This window comes from Melitaea cinxia, chromosome 6 (assembly GCF_905220565.1).
Source record: "Melitaea cinxia chromosome 6, ilMelCinx1.1, whole genome shotgun sequence".
NCBI lineage: Eukaryota > Metazoa > Arthropoda > Insecta > Lepidoptera > Nymphalidae > Melitaea > Melitaea cinxia.
The window spans coordinates 2,888,264-2,906,427 of NC_059399.1; the positions used below are offsets into that span (position 1 = coordinate 2,888,264).

The following is an 18,164-nucleotide window of genomic DNA, read 5'->3' on the forward strand; positions in this document are numbered from 1 at the left end:
TACACTAACATGTCAAAAACAAAGTCTTTAACTCGCATTAGTCATGAGTTATATTTACGCTACAATTTATAACTCTTAAATACATAAGCGTCGAATACAACACTAATGCTTTGTATTTAATCGTATAATATCCGTCACGTTTTCGTATTTGGCAATCTGATCGTGATGTGTACTGCCTTGTTCGTCGCTTTAATCTTAATCTATATAATTTTAATAATAGTGATTACATTTTTATATAAAAAACTGGAATTAGTAAAATCAAGTAAAGTATTGTAGCTCATAAATGTGCGTTTTTGTGAGCCATAATTGATAGTTATGAAAATATAAAACTAATAATTTCAATTCAAATAACAATTTTATTATATAATATAAAATAGAAAATTTAGACTAACTAAAGTCTACACATATTTAGTATTCTGGCTCATATAGATTTATATATAATAAATATAATGTATATATTTAAAATTATGTAATGTAAGTATATAAAAAAGCAGCTTATGAGCCATAAGTTAAAAGTGATTTTAAAATCATATAATAAATATGTATTAGAAAATAACAAACACTAAAATTCTATTAATAGTATTAATAATGTTCAGATACTAGTAAAGTCGTAATAGGTTTCCGTTATAGATTGCTAGGAACAAGCCAATAAAATATACAAGTCTAGAACTTGTCCATATTAAGTTAAAAGCTTTCACTGCCGATAAGACATATTAATATACCTCTATTGCATATCTCGTAAAATAACTTAACATGCCATTAGTCTGTATAAGTAATTCTATTAATACATAATTTATTCAGTATCTGACTACATGATGTGACAGCAGAAAGTAAGCTAATGCTCCTACGTATGAGTTAGCTTTAATTATGTTTGAAATTAATATTAAATTTTCAAGGATAGTTTTTTATTGTAGATATGAGCTATTTATTTCATTATTTGTTCTAATCGAACATTAAAAGTGTACAGCTTGGGAATAAAAAGCGAGCCAGTTAATGTGTACAGCTTAGTTGAATCCATAAAAATTACTATTGTTTGTTATATGATAGGTGTAATTATTAAAAAAAAATTGACTTATAAAAGAATATTGAGGGATCTATATATACATCCTTTTTGGTTTAAACTTCATTTTAAGTCATAGATAAAAGTTAGTATTCCGTATACCACAGATGCTGTATCAATATTTACGTGTAAAGTGATCGTGCGTATGTGTGCGTAGAGTCCAAAATTGGAGGTTTGTACAAAGCTTCCCACACGTTACGTCTGACATCACCCGTCCCACAAACCGTTAACGACCTTCAAATATAAGTTCATCATTTAGATACACACCCAGACATTCGTAATTATAGACAGTAGCGAACGATTGATATAATTATTAGTATTCATAATTACTTACTAATTACTAAATGATGTTTTAATTTAAATTATGATTTTATTTCTGTTATGACATTTTACAAGAAAACATAAGTTATACATTTTACACGTATTACAGAAATCTCAAAACATGTTATTGTAATAGTCAAATTTTTAATTTTTTTTATTTTACAACCAGGATTTTATTTAATTTTGTTAATTATTCATATTTAAATATTACTAACTATTAATATTAAATTATTGCTAATTATTACCTATTCAACATCTAACTTTTTAATCGAACAGTAACATGCCAACCTACTTTCGTATCAATGACATTTAAGCAAACCCCTTTCATTATACTGTAGAAATACATCACAAAGTCGGTAAAAGTACGCTAGTTCCAAAGTTTTCACAATAGTGAAAGTCGTCAAGTGAGGCTTTAGTATAGGAATATACCACAAAGGTATTAAGTTCCCGTAGACGACAATGGACCAACCAACGACCGAGCAGACGGTCACACTCTTACAATGTTAAATAACTTGCACCGAAGGTATTATTTCGTTTGTTAAGCGATTTAGTAATATTCTGAGTTCGCTTTTAAAAAGTCTGAGCTATTTTAGTTATCTACTGTATTACTTTTTATGGACGTTACTACATAGTTAGTTTTCTGACTGAAGCTGTTTGAAGTTCAAAAAAATGTCTTGTTTTTATATAACTACGTCGGCAAACAAGCGTACAGGTCACCTGATGGTAAGCGATAACCATAGCTTATATACGCCTGCAACGCCAGAAGCATCGCAAGCTCGTTGCCGACTCTATCCCCAATTCCCCAGGAACTCTGGTCACCTTACTCGCCAACAGGAACACACTGCTTTAAAATAGTATTAAAATATCTTGCATACTTACTAAGAATTTCTCGTAAAACGAGGTTACGAAATCTGCATGTGCCTTTTATGGAAAGCAGTTTACATACATAGGTATTAATCTGAAGTGTGAACGAATAACAACGTTCTAAAGATCAATTACATTTTTTTAACATAAACCCATTTCTTACTTCTGTTTATAGCTATTATTTAAAACCTTTCGAACATAACTGCAATTTAATATAATATAATATAATAGTAATAATAATATAATATCTACAACATACATACACAGTCGTCTTTCCTTAAGTAAGCAACTTAATACTTGTGTTATAGATAACAGCCGACTGGTATAGCTACATTTTTTTTCGATAAACACATATAAATAATACATATATAAATAAATATATAAGTTACACCCAGACTCTGGGTCCCAGTCAGATCGAACCCACAACCCCCGAAGCAGAAAGCAGGGTCACTCCAAACTACGCCACCAGGCTAGTCAATACATAAACCACTTTTTCCAACGCTAATAGAATGGCAGTCACCTTTTTTAAAACAAAACAAAATCTCTACAAATTCTCGTAAATTAATAGAACCGATGACTAATATCAAAAATATCTCTCATTTCAACAAAATTTTAAAAGGCCTAGCTATGCCTTTTAAAAAAATTAAGTAATTATTAATATTGAAATATACGCTCGTTTTCATACATAATGAAGGTGATAAGCCAAGGTAGACTCGATAAAACAGCATTAAGTGACTTATGCGTAGGTGCTTTGGTAATAGTAGGAATTTGCAAACTAGATATCATTCGTATCTCGAAACTAACTAAAATGGATCAAGAACATGGTGATATAAATAAAAATGTAAATGAAATGTTTATTTTTTTGTTAAGTAAACAGTTCACGCAAATATTAAATAATTATACATGAAAATCGGTATAGCTAGCATTTTTATAAATAAATAATTGGATTAATAGCTCTACAAAAGATACGATGTATAATACATTTTTTCATAACAATTTAAAATCTTTCCATTAATTTTAGATTTATTAATGCAGTAAAGCTTATTAAAAAGTAGTAGCTTAGTATCAAAAAGACAAGAATACTGTATAAAATTGTGCGACCTAAGTGGCATCGTCAAACTGATAATACCCTCAAACTTAATTTAAAAAAAAAACACACTGTTGTATTGTAGTATGACGTAACTAATAACTACTGCAAATGATAAAATATTTTCCCATATTAAAACGGCGGAACTAATTTGTATCAAGTCCAATATCGAGACCATCAGATCAGACTACGTTTTATTCTCATTTCGTGATCAAAACAGATACCGAGTCAGAGTCGGTGTCGTCACGCAACGAGCTCCACGAATCCATCTAACTTTAACCATTAAAGTTGTTTTATAAGTTGTAATGTTGATTGAAACTTTGAGTCGTTGAACCTTCTTACAAGTTTCTTGTTAAATTCATGGAAAAAAAATACAAAATGAACAACATCTCACGTACCAAAATTAAAATTTTAATAGCGGCGCATTTTGTCAATTATTAATCGATTATTTGTCGCACCAAATAATATAATAATTATAAATAATAAATTAGCAATTAACCTTACATTTATTGATTTTTAATTAATAAATTTTTCTTACCTTGATACCCTAATATCAATATAAATTTTAATATTATAATTAGATCATATCAAACCTTCATCATAATTTATTCAATTATAAGTTATTGAAAATTTGTTTTTGCAAAAATTATTAACATTCGCAATTTCAATAGATTTAATAAAGTTCTACACTGATTTACACTTTAATGCACATTGACTTCTTTTTAAAATTCGGTTGTAGGTAAATATTACGAAAACTGATTTGGATTGAAATCAAATATACGGTTCGATGAACCTTGAACGATGCATGGATTTGCGTGCATCATCCCAATATCCTGGCTCTAACGCCGCGTGCAACCCTGGTACCGTCGCTTTTCAAGGACAATGACACATAAAATTCAGAATCGACCTAGCCTCACGCTACCAATGCAATATACGATAAAATCGAAAAACGATTATGCCAAATACTGAACGAATCTCCTCCAATCACCATCGATGAATTTTTAAATTAACAAAAATTTAATCGAATGAATTTTGCTTTTAGAATTGATTAATAGAATTTTTAATAGCTCAATAAATCAAAACAACACCTACATTACCGAAGGACCGGGTTTATGTCACACCCACTTTTGTTAGGCATCACGTCATCATCAGTCTTAAACGATACTCTGGTACTTTTTAAGATGCCAGTTTTTCTTGTGACAAATGTTAAACCGTACATGGAACCTTCCAAATCCTTGACACAGGGCGGTCAAGTCTGCATTGTATTCACCTTGCGTTTCTCCTAATTTATTTTTCCAATAAATTTTCGTCTTGTCGTTAATCATCCGCTTAAATAATTGTATTTTTATGGTAATTAAAGTACTGTTAAAGTTATTTTTATGGTCATTAAAGTACTGTAAAACTAATTTTTTTTTTCTGTTAATAAATATAAATTACAAATACTACTATAAGGATCAAATGTATGGGATGAAAATTTCAACCTGCGAATTCATTTAGTTTTTTTACGACTTTACATTTGGAAATGATCATAAATAAAGGTGATTCATCAGTATAATCTATTTGAATAATGTAAATCGTTAATGCTAAGTAATAACTATTAAAAGGTTTTAAAGCTTAAACTTGTTTGTTTTCCATAGGAACCAAGAAGATGGAGTACAAGACGAAGCAGTGGCACGAGAAGTGTTTCTGCTGCGTAGTGTGCAAGAACGCGATTGGCACCAAGAGCTTCATCCCTCGTGAGCAGGAGATCTACTGCGCTGGCTGCTATGAAGACAAATTCGCCACTCGCTGCGTCAAGTGTAACAAGGTAGGACTAATTTAATTTTATTATCATTCTTCTAAAATCGAATTTATGTAATGTATATGTATGTCAAAACTTTAAGTACCTGTAATAAGTAATAGAAGAAAGAAACAAAATATGGAAAATATATACGGCAATTTGAGTATTCTTTGGGATTTGGTAAATCGAAAAAACTTATTCATTTGAAACTCTCCTAAGTGAATACTAAAGTTATTATTTTGTACTGCTGAAATTAGATTTTTTTAAGTGTCCTAATTGTCTTGTCATGTCCATTCAGTCAATCTTGATTTTTATGAAATAGTTAAAAATATATAGCTAATTAATTTAATATTCTTATGAAATCTTTGACGCCGCGTTGGTGCAACGGTCACAGCCATGGATTGTACCTGTTGCGCTGGCGGTTGCGGGTTCAATCCCCGCACCCGACAAACATTTGTATTGGCCATACAGGTGTTTGCCGTGATCTGGGTGCTTGTGCATTCCTTGTGGGTCTCCCCACCGTGCCTCGGACAGCACGTAAAGCCGTCGGTCCCGGTTGTTATCATGTACACCTGATAGCGATTGTTACTCATAGTAGAGAAAATATCCGCCAATCCGCATTGGAGCAGCGTGGTGGATTAAGCTCTGATCCTTCTCCTACATGGGGAAAGAGGCCTATGCCCAGTAGGGGGATATTACAGGCTGAAGCGTAATGAAATTTTCACTTCACTTCACTTCAGCCTACCGTAATCCACTGCTGGACATAAGCCTCCCCAAGTACGCGCTAAACATCCCGGTTTTCCGCAATCCTCTCCCTGGTCGCAAAAATTCAAATCCATTTAGGATAATATTTTGGGTTTAACATTAAAGCCAAAACTTAGTATCAAATCAAACTTCCAGATCATAACGCAAGGCGGTGTGACATACAAGAACGAGCCGTGGCACCGCGAGTGCTTCACGTGCACGAACTGCAACACGTCGCTCGCGGGCCAGCGCTTCACGTCCCGCGACGAGAAGCCGTACTGCGCGGAGTGCTTCGGGGAACTGTTCGCGAAGCGCTGTACTTCATGCTCCAAGCCCATCACTGGTGAGACTTAAAGCGTACTTGTTTCGTTTTATTTCAATAATGGTTGCCAACAGACCATACGATAAAAATTATCCAATAATATACGTACATTTGTTTCATGAGTCATTGCTTCTCTTATTATAGCAACACTGAATTCAATACGACTAATGAAAACAACAGTAAAAACAACAATCACAGTTTAAATAACTAAGGATAGATTAAAATAACTTAAAGATCTTTAAGTTAAAAAATATTTACCACAAAGGTACAAACAAGATACGGCCTGATGGTAAGCGAATATCGTAAGTTATGGACGCCAGTAAATACCAGGATTTCCAGCACGCTGCCGACCCTATCCCCGATCCTACCTAGGAGCTCTGGCTACCTTACCATAGAAAAACAATACTACATGCAAGCAGAGTTATTTTGGATAACTTAAATTCACTTGACTAAGTTCTAAATTTCTTAGCTAATATTTAATTTACTCTATATGGTCAGTATAGTTTGTGTCATTGCCAATTTTCCTTATAATGGTTATAAACAGGTAATGTCTTTGACTGCAATTTGCACGAAAGTATAAAAATTCAATAACATTGAATTTGACTTGGTTATCGCATATTTATATCTTTCGTCATCATATCATTAGTATTAGTACCTTTACGTAATCTCTAATATATTGACCTAATTTATTTGACCTAGACCTTCAAACGACTCATAAATAAACTAATTCGTAGGCATCGGCGGCACTCGCTTCATCTCGTTCGAGGACCGTCACTGGCACAACGACTGCTTCATCTGCTCGCAGTGCAAGACGTCGCTGGTCGGCAAGGGCTTCATCACCGACGGCCCCGACATCATCTGTCCCGAGTGCGCGAAGCAAAAGCTCATGTAAATACATCGCTTTCTCTAACGCTCCCATAATCTCATACGCGACTATTCGGACATAACCAGATCTTCCTAGACGGATATTGCCACCTAGTTGTCACATATTTCCATCCTCTCAACATGCGACTATTCGACCATAATCACCAGGTCTTCCCAAAAACGGATATCGCCAATGTGCCACCTAATCGCGAGATCTTTAAAACCCTAACGGACGTTGCCATGACAGCTTCGCTTTTGTCGTGACTAACTTCGGACTAAAGTTTTTGGTGTTGTGCAGCGATAAGACCGTCCTACCGATAGTCAAAAGCGCGAGAGACTGGAGCACGTTCAGAAGGCAGGACATGCCCAGCGACCAACTTTTCGACCTTGCCGACAAAACAAACTTTCGTAAGGTCAACCTTTAGTCACTCGTTACTTCAAGTTGTTGACGATATTTTTATACAAAAACGAGAAAAATCACAAAAAAATATATATATATATAACTATATGTATGTGAATGCACAAATAAAATATCTAATTTCGCTTTTTTTACTCGATTATTACTTAAGGTGTTTATATATTTTGTTTTAATTATTGTTACTAATAAAGGCCGTCTCGACCTGTATTTATATATTTATAGGTGACAGTGTATTATTTAATTATGCTAATTGCCATATAATTTCGCTTTGGCTGTTGTATTAGTCCCGTAGGTATGACTTATACGAGTATTTGTCAATTTACCTAGTGCAATTCACACGATGCCTTAATAACATATCTAAGTCAATATCGAGAATATTTTGTTGTAATCATTATTATATATGCGAAAACAAAGCGAACTTAAAACGCCTGGTGTCGCCAGACGCTTTCAAGTTGTTTTATGATTATAACTGTTAAGTGCTTGTCATTGTTTAAACTGCGTAACATAGTTTAAGTATATTTAATAAAATTATCGACAAATTAATGTATGTTTATATTATTTAAGTATTTATTTACGAGTACACACTTACGTAAGTGATCGCCGATGGTCCGTAGAATCTCAAATCCAACATGAGATTTAACACGTCAATGTTGCCATACTTTCCATCGGACGATAGCTTCCTAACATTATTAAGTGACCTCGAGTCGTCTAGTTACTAATAAAATAAATAAAAAATAAAATATTTTTGTTCTCTAAGGGGAACCGCTCGTTACAATAATGTAAACGAATGTTATATCTATTTTTAAATGATAATATTGTTTTAGATGTAGACTTGTACTTTAAGAGCGTAACATCTGTGTTTTGAGATCGCTGTTGCGGAATGACCACGACATGTCAGGGGAACACTTTGTAAGGGTAATCGTTAAGGGTTAAATTATTCAAATATTTAAAATATTATTAATTTATGATTAATATACACTTTGAAATTGCTTAGTTGTGTGATCTGATCTAATAATAATTCTTATATCTATCCATAGATTGTATAAACAATGAAATTGAATTAAATGATCGAAATAACTTTATTGTTTGTTATTTATTTTTACCCAATTCGTTCTTTTTAAGATACTATTTTTTTATAACTGAATTATTATTTTCTTATATACTCGGCGGCTCAATTAACTGGCCACCTACCGTGGTAATCGCTGAATATTGACTTCATCAAAGTAACCACAAACGACCCTCGAGGCGTGTGCACAAGCATGGTACGATCAGAATGACACATGGTACTTAGACGTTTATTGTATACTTCTAACAATTAACACTGTCTGTATCAAAGACGACCATTTCGGTACGAGCGTTGAAACTTAGACCATTATCAAGCGTCTCACGTAGCCCTCTGTTTCAACCTCAAAATATTCAGCAAACATTTCACCGAGACATCTATACACGCGCTGACGCCCATAAGGACCTCCAGAGCAATTCTAGATTCTTCAGAGAAGAGAACTGCCTACCATTGTACCGAAGTCCAATTTGAACACTCAAAAGTTAACATAACGAGTGTGTGATTATTTTGGTTTATTGTAGGTACACCCACAGTAGCGCCTAGCACTTAAAGTGCAATTTAACATAAGGAAACGATATCGCATTTGAGATGAGAGCTCATGTGCCCATAGTCACCACGCTGGGCAGGCGGGTTGGTGACCGCAGTACTGGGTTTGTCGCACCGAAGACGCTACTGCCCGTCTTCGGCCTGTGTATTTCAAAGCCAGCAGTTGGATGGTTATCCCGCCATCGGTCGGCTTCTTAAGTTCCAAGGTTGTTGTGGAACCTTGTTATCCCTTAGTCGCCTCTTACGACACCCACGGGAAGAGAGGGGGTGGCTAAATTCTTTAGTGCCGTAGCCACACATGAGTTGACGTTATTTTTGGCGTAAACTTGTGGAGGCCTATGTCCAGCAGTGGACTGTATAGGCTGTAATGATGAGTGTATTTTACAATAAATAATAATTGTCTTTTCAGGCAAACCAAAGTTGTAATCAGATCTCGACGAAATTTAAATGTGACCACATGATTAACATCGGCTTTCGATTAAATTAAAAATTATTAAAATCGGTACACCCAGTAAAAAGTTATGCGGATTTTCGAGTTTCCCTCGATTTCTCGGGAATCCTATCATCGGATCCTGGTTTCCTCATCATGGTACCAAACTAGGAATATCACCTTTCCAACAAAAGAATTTTCAAAATCGGTTCATAAAAGACGGAGTTACAGAGTTACCCCGAACATACATTAAAAAATATTATATATTAGGTCGAATTGGGTGAACTCCTCCTTTTTTGAAGTGGTTAAAAAACAAAATATCAAAGCGTATTAATATTATTTTTATTGAAAACAACGTAATTAGTTAACTATATATGATAATTACAAATACACGATTCACTAAATTTTGAATTTAGACCAATAATGAGATCGCTGCAAAACTTAGCGTAAGTTTAGAACTTTGTAAAGTGCGCACACGAGTATTCAAAATCAGGAAAGTACGACGAAAGCAGTGTCAACAAATTATAAAGTCTGTTGAATAACTGGCGCAGAAGAAATCTATTATCCTGATAAATACACATTTCTAAAAAAAAAATGAATAATAATTTAGAATTTCAAACTCGTAACCAACAGAATTTTAAAATGTTTCTCTAATGCAAATAAGTGTATGCACTGCACTGTTCGGCGCGACATGTAAAGATTCTAAACAAAAACAATTGTTAGAACTGTTTCTAAAGTAAACATTAAACTTAAACTATGGAACTAATGACAAAAAAATGGATTGCTTTCAAGACCGTTTTGTAAAAACATCGCAATAAATCAACACAAACAAAATAAAAAATAATAATTTTAAACAGTTTATTTGTATTTTTTCACAATTAAATTAACGCATTTGATTTAAACGCTTTGCCAGTAAAAAATATATTGATCAAGTTTAATGTTAAATACAATAGAAAAAAAAATATAGATATTAGAACAAAAAAGAAGTATTTAAAAAAAACTTATTTTATTGTTTTTATTTTTTACATCTTAATCAGAATGCTGACTGACACAAATTTTTTAACACGTTTAGATCTCATTTTATAAAAGCATAAATCATACAAGCTCTGTATTAATAATACATAAAAACTAAATTACAGTATCAGAAATATTTATTTCATACACATTTGTTAAACTCAGTCAATACACTACTTTTTATTAAATAAATAACATTTATTGACTTTAAAAATAATGTTGCCACATTTAAAGCAAATTATTTATAACTAGCAACACAACTTAAGCATTTTTACACACTGATAAGTAAATGATCAAGTCCATTAGATCTTTAATACTCTCTACAAGAGGTTTAAGCCTCAAAGTCATCCTCATATCAATCGGTTCCAAAGTATTTCTGTCCGAAGTGGTTTGGAGCAACGGGGTGTAGTTCTGAAGTTAGTATTTTCATCTTAGGAACGTAATCGACGACTGCTTGTGCGGCAGCGGGAGTGCAAAAGAGGTTTGATAGAATTATACGTTCCTCTTTGACGCCGTGTTGCGTGAGGACATTTACAGCCTGCAATTACACAGATCATTTACTTGTTTTTACTTATTATTTATTTGTTTTTAGAAATTTAAACCAAGTAAAAAATTTCAAAATGAGTGAATAATTTTTTTGATTATCTAGACACAAACAAAAATGAAAAGGCACAACCCATTTACTTAGCTCAACAATACACGGTAATTGTAAAATGTGACACAACCTTATTATTTTTTAAGACAAAAAATTGCCAGACAATGATGATGAATTCTAAATTGCTGTAAATTTACTGTAAATTTATTTTAAAATGTATGACAGCCATTGTACATGTATGACACATACCTGTTTAACAGTGTTGCCTGTGGACATAATAGGATACATCAGTAATACTTGTCTACGAGCTATGTCTTCTGGAAACTTGGCATATACAACATGTGCTTCATGGGTGTCATTGTCACTTTCAACTAATATTTTACCAATGCGAATTGATCTGCAACAGTCTCGTAAGCCCTGAGATGAAAATAATACACAAATTATTATGAAAATATATGCCTTATAATAAGAAAAAGCTAGTCACACCATTGCACATAATATATATTTATGTATATTATATATATTTATTAGTATATATTATATATTATATATATTTGATAGTCTTTTTTTTATATATTTAAATAAATGATACTTCTATAAAAATAAAAATAAAACATTTATAACACCCAGACTCGGGGAGGGATTGAATCCACAACCCCTGGAGCAGAAAGCGAGGTCATTACAAATTGGGCCAATGGGCTAGTCATTTCTTAATCCACTATGGTTTTCCACTGCGAATTAGCAGATAAAATCCAATCTTCCATGAATAACAATTCCTATCACTCACTTCAGCCTAATACAGTCCACTGCTGGACATAGGCCTCCAAGTTTGCGCCAAAAATGGCGTAAACTCATGTGTTTTGCCCATAGTCACCACGCTGGGCAGGCAGGTTGGTAACCGCATGGGTGCCTTTGTTGTACCAAAGACACTGCTGCCTGTCTTTAGCCTGTGGATCAATAATCTTAAAAGCCAACACTTGGATGGTTATGCCGCCATTGGTCGGCTTTTTAAGTTCTTTGGTAGTGTGACTGTGTTATCCTTTAATCGCCTCTTATGACACCCACAGGAAGAGAGAGGGTGGCTATATTCTAACTACGGTAAACACACAGCAATTCCTATCAGGTGTCTATAATAATAACACTGGCTAAATTATTACCTGCTCTGAAGCATACCCAGACCAGAAACAAATATTAATACTTATACAAATGCCTGCCTGATTGGAAATATAACTGTAGACCCCCGGTGCTAATGCGAGTAATATAATATTATTAATAAAATATTTATTTGCCATAAGGTGATTGATGAGTGATGACACTGAACAAATGTCACAAAAGTATCTACATTCTCAAAAAAAAAAAAAAAAAAAAAACAATAACAAAGAACTTAATTTTTTTTACATCTTAACATTAGGTACATTTAGGGAATGCACACAGTTTTATCCTATATCATATATTACTTGTGTCACTATGGCGAACATTTGTTAACACAATGTGTCTAACCAGTTCATGATATTTGCCCAGGGCATAACGTTTAGATTTGTGTATTAGGTGTATTTTCTAACCCCGTAAATAAGTAATATATGAGTTAATCCTAGTGAAATATCAAGTGTTCAAATTTATATATTTTAATGCGCTGAGGTTAATATGTTTGCCTCCCTTTTAAGAAAAAAAATCACAAGGATGCTGTATTGCTAGCTTATTATTACTGTATTACACACCTGTTCCATGGCCTCTCCAGACCTGACAATAGAAACTCCACAATTTCCCGAACCATACTTCAAACCTTTGTATAATGCTCCCGTCGGTGTAACTACCTCACAATCAGTGAACGGCAGTTTATTTAAGCTCTCTTCAATAACCAATCTAATTAAGCGATCTGCGTAAAACTTGAAATCACTGCGACTTGTATTTCTGTATGTAAATTTTTATATTTATTATATCATTTGTTCTAGCATGTACTAATTTAAATATTATTAGAATTGATTTCTATTAACCTTCTTAGTGACTACTAAAACTTTTATATGTTTAAAGATTTGGTCTACCAGATTAGTTCTAAAGGTGACAATCATAATATGATTGATCACGTAAATAATAATATATTATATTACTGTAATATTTCAAACAAGTTACGAGACATAATAAAAATTACTCATTATCATATTATGATTTAGTGAAGTTGTTTAAAACAAAATTAATAAATAGTTTAGCATTGTTAAACATTTGTTGTGTTTTTTTTTCCATAATGTTAATGTAAGATAACCTTACTTGTCTCGAAGTATCGTTTGTAGTTCCTTTATGTTATCGTTAGAAGGTAGTAACATGAGATTATCACCAAACTGCTCTTTAATATCATTCGCATCCCACTGCCGAATATCGTTGTCAATTAATTCCATCTTGTATGCAAAATTGCAAAGAAATGTGTTATCGCAACAATACAATAACTTTATCAACTACGTCAATGTCACTTTGAAGTATTAGAACGTCAACTAGCAGTGCTACCAGAAATTTTTGCCCGTCTGTTCGACAAAGTGCTGTGAAATTATCGTACTTTCCGAACAATTATCGTACACCCAAAAAAACATAATTATATGTAATATTCAAGTTTTTCGGTGTTCAAGTCGTCGTTGTTCCAGATTATCGTAAAATTTCAACAAATTACAAATTTCAGTTGGCCAAAAAAAAGGTCGTAGCTCCAAATTCATAATTTGTGGAGAAATTGTTACTCTCAGTATTTCGATAGGACAGACAATATTATTAAAAATCGTGTACGATCCTAGGGTATGGATCTTAGTCAACCGTTTGTGAGATACGCGTCTAACGCGATCGTCTCTACGGTATGACGTCTCGCGAGGTGCTTCGTTACGTCGAGGCGCTTCGTCGAGAGTAACGTGCGATACGTTCGATGAATTGATTTTCATTCGACAATCGTGTGTGTTAGCCCGGGGCGTCATGGCGAATACTTATAAGGGGTCCCGTGGCGCCCCACTAGGACGACGAGGGCACCGCTGGTTTTTAGTGAATAGTCCGGAATTACACCTTCCGCCGGGAGCCTCACACTCCCGTCGCCTTCGGGTGACGGGGTCAGTGCGTAAATGCATTTTCCTGCGTTAAAAAAAAATGGGTATGGATCGTAGATCGTACGTAGGCTTGAATTATCGTACATGTACGATAGTTATCGTACGTTTAGGATCACTATCAACTGTTATAGCTAACGTAAATTGATAAGAAATGTAACATACACGCACACACACATACACACGCATACGCACACATAATTTTTCGCAGGTCGTACCTTAAGGCCCGATTCACATTACAGTGTCGATCTCAGTTCGTTTTCGGTCCGATCTCGATCCGGTAAAATACTGTTTTCCTTGAAAAATATTTTGCCAATAGAGCAGATCTAAACAAATAAAGGGATTAATATTAAAAGGATTAATACTAAATTGATAATTTTATTTATATAGTAACTCCCAGTTTAGGGCGTACTTAAAAGCACCTTACTATTAAACTACATTCGATTCATTATGTTGTGTTTGTTACGTCCAGAGGTAAGAGTTTATATAAAGAAGGAGTGTAGAATGCTAATATTTATAATAATTTTTTAAACATTATACACATTTCCATGTATTTGACACACACACGAATATATGAGTGCATATACTATTTTTATCTTCTCGCCTATCGCTCGTCGCCTTCGTTTATTGTTATAGAGGTGTAGTCTTTGACAACATGTCCAAACTTATAATTTTACATTTTAAATTAATTATGGTCGAATTTCGACCACTGGGCGACCACTACTTTAAAAGCATTCGGCGTAAGTAAAAAAATAATAAACTTAAAAAAAACTGTGTTACATTTGTAAATAATTATAAATTTAAATTTATAATTATTACATAAACGACCAATATTTACTATTTTGAAAACAATAAATCGTTTACAAAGACATAACTTACAAGAGGTCGTCTTCTACCTACTATATTTAATTTAAATTTAAAAATATATGAAATTCCAATTTGTAAATACCCCCTATTCAAATGTACGCTGTGTGGCTTCGGCATTAAAGAATATCCCCCTATCTTCCCGTGGGTGTCGTAAGAGCAGACTAAGGGTTAACACAGTTCCACTACAACCTTGGAACTTATAAAACTGACCGATGGCGGGATAACCATCCAACTGCTGGCTTTGAAATACACAGGCCGAAGACCCAGCCCTGTGGTCACCAACCCAATCAAGCGTGGTAACTATCGGAAATATTACATTTTGTTTAATTTTATACTGTCAAAGGTTTCGATATCTAATTTTGAGAATCTCGCTTGCGTGTAAAACATTTTTTTTAAGAATTTCACATTTGATTCTTTTATCATTCTGAATAAATAAAAATGAACATAATGTATTGTTTCAAGTCTTGAGACATAAAATAAAAATTCAATGAAAATGTATAAAATTTTGGGTAGCTCTTGCAGATATATTGTTTTCATAAAATTTTAAGTGAGTTATAACACAAAATTTTCAGTTAGTTCAAAGGGGGAAAATAATAAAACTAAGTGTCGTTACAGAATGCTTTATTTGCCCAGTAATACAAATTAATTATTGCAAGAATAATTCCATTCTCTTTGTTTTTAAATTACGTTATCTCTGAATGTACACGTACAACAGATACCATTCGATTGTAACCACAAAACACCTTCGCAAAAATATATTTTAAAATATCTTTTTTAAATATGGAACTGTAATCGCTAATTCGTTTTAGCTAGGCTGATTTATACCTCCCTTGTTACGAGAAAAATGACTATTAATAGAAATAAATGCTAAATGTTGATTTGTTAGTTTGTATTTGAAACCTTCACAGATTAAATAAAAAATTATTGACGTACTTGATGGTAACAAGGTTATTTTCACAGTTTCTTTTTCAATATATTTTTCACGAATTCTTGTAATTGTATACAACAAATACATTTATGTAAAAGCAATAGGCGTGAGTAAAAAACAATAAACTTAAAAGAAAAACTGAGTAATATTTGTAATGAAAACAAACATTTATTAATTTAAACTTATAATAATTACATAAACGACCAATATTTACAAGCGTTAAAAGTTTTTTGAAAAGAATAAATCATTTTACAAAGACATCACTTACAAGAGGTCGTCATCTACCTACTGAATTTAATTTAAAAATTATAAATATATGAAATTCCAATTTGTAAATACCCCTGTTCAAATAAACTATATCCCGTATGAGATAATAATAAATTCGAATGATAATATTACTAGAAAAAAAAAATATAATCCGGACCTGTATAAAGTTCGTAAAAGGGCATTTATCAAAAACAAAAAAAAAAACAATCAACTGTCTATCAATACTAATCCTTACATTTTCTATTTGTTAGTCCAATTGACCTGGCCTAAAAACTATCCTAATTTTGCACACCTTTGTAGCAAAATGTTATTGTTACAAGCGGACAAGACTTCTAACATTCTAAAATGTTTTAAGAAGGTAACATTCAACTTTTTTTGTAATTAAATCTAAAACAAACGTTCGGTTTGCGTATCCCACATATTTTATTATTCTCATACTAATATGGCGTCCTGATTTTGACTCTTCTTTGAACTTTTCAACTTACATTAAACAGTTTTGTACGTTACGGATAATTTAAATATAGAAGAATTTTTCTACTCATATTAAAATCGATATTAAGTATATTTTGTAATAGTAAACGGTTATTTGACGTATTCAGAGTTTTAATAATATTTGCCACAAAGAAGATTTATTTTGTCAGAAACGAGTTATAAAAAGGGATTTTTAATTGCCTACGGCTACTTCCCGCCACATTGACATAAACGTCAAAACAACAGATTATAATAGACTATTAACTAACAAGTTTATGTTCACGCGGAGTGGGGCTTATAAGGTAAATACGCTAAACTTTGTACATCATCATTGGGCACATATTATAACATCAAGCGATACATTGTCACGAGCCATGTGTAGGAATTATTTAGCTTACCTATAACTTTTGTAACTTCTCGCTAAACATTCTATTTACAATATGCCGGTATACATAATCGTCAATAACTAGTCAAGCGATTGATTTGATAAGGAAAAAAAAAGCCGTAATTGTCAGTATAACACCGATATCGCTTAGTTCACTAGCTGAAAGTTAATTAATCTATAGATTACTTTGTGCACTTGTCTGACAAGCGTTCCCCAAAGTATTACAACTAAAAACCTCGATACCAAAAAGACCGATCACCAATATAACCGATTAGTTAAATACTATATAAAATCTAATATTCAATGCCTCATCCGGAGCGGTGATAGGTCCTTCTGAACGACCGACGGTACAGTCCGAGCTCTTAACCAAGATTCCTGATCTGTACGAGTCGTAAGACTACCCTTTACAAATACATTACATTAAACGTCACTATTTTTAAGTAATAAATACGATAACAACAGAGGAGTTACGCGCTCCTACGTCGGCTGCTATAACATGGAAACCGTTTTACTAATTTTCTTTATATCTAATTTATTTCGTAGCGATGGATAAAATTAAATAATTATTTAACTGTGTACATTATTTAAGTCTAATTTAGATAATTACTCATGTTTAAAATCTAGACTGCTATTTTTTTTAAATGTACTATTAATAACACTGTAGGCCAATCTACAAATTACTATTAGAACGAATCTACATGAAAAAACTATTTCGACAGATTAAAAATATTTTTCGATTTGGTTCCTATGATCATAGAACTGACGTAGAAGCTTCAAATTGCTAAGGCTTAGGCGTCACCAAGTGTAAGAAATCTAAGCCAAAGACATACCAGCGGAAGTGACCTAGCGTGGAATGTAACACGTGACGACGCACCTTAAGCTAACGACACCGATTATAAACAATTTCCGATTATTGGAGAACGAATTATATATTTTAGATACAATTTAGGCTTAAAATAGCCCCTTTGAATGTATGCAACATATAAAAACATATCGTTTTTGTCAAATAATAAAGATAATATCAATTTTAAATCAATATATACATAATAAGATAAGATAAGAAT

General features: G+C 32.9%; 2 protein-coding genes across 4 annotated transcripts in view; one reads left to right on the plus strand and one right to left on the minus strand.

The window, feature by feature from the left end:
- LOC123654180 (four and a half LIM domains protein 2) overlaps positions 1-8,537 on the plus strand; it is a 42,517-nt gene extending 33,980 nt beyond the window's left edge. For all 3 annotated transcript variants that reach the window (XM_045590102.1, XM_045590101.1, XM_045590103.1), the window contains 3 exons: positions 4,970-5,139; positions 6,013-6,199; positions 6,913-8,537. In XM_045590102.1, coding sequence (XP_045446058.1) covers positions 4,970-5,139; positions 6,013-6,199; positions 6,913-7,070 — 515 coding nt within the window. In that variant the 3' untranslated portion in view covers positions 7,071-8,537. The remainder of the gene's footprint in view (positions 1-4,969; positions 5,140-6,012; positions 6,200-6,912) is intronic.
- A 1,287-nt stretch (positions 8,538-9,824) lies between these two features.
- On the minus strand, positions 9,825-13,565 carry LOC123654182 (uracil phosphoribosyltransferase homolog). Its single transcript, XM_045590105.1, has 4 exons — positions 13,374-13,565; positions 12,827-13,019; positions 11,358-11,525; positions 9,825-11,051 (listed from the first exon to the last, which is right to left on the minus strand). Exons 1-4 carry the CDS (start codon positions 13,499-13,501, stop codon positions 10,869-10,871), a joined length of 672 nt encoding a protein of 223 aa, XP_045446061.1. The 5' UTR covers positions 13,502-13,565; the 3' UTR covers positions 9,825-10,868.
- Positions 13,566-18,164: the final 4,599 nt, after the last annotated feature.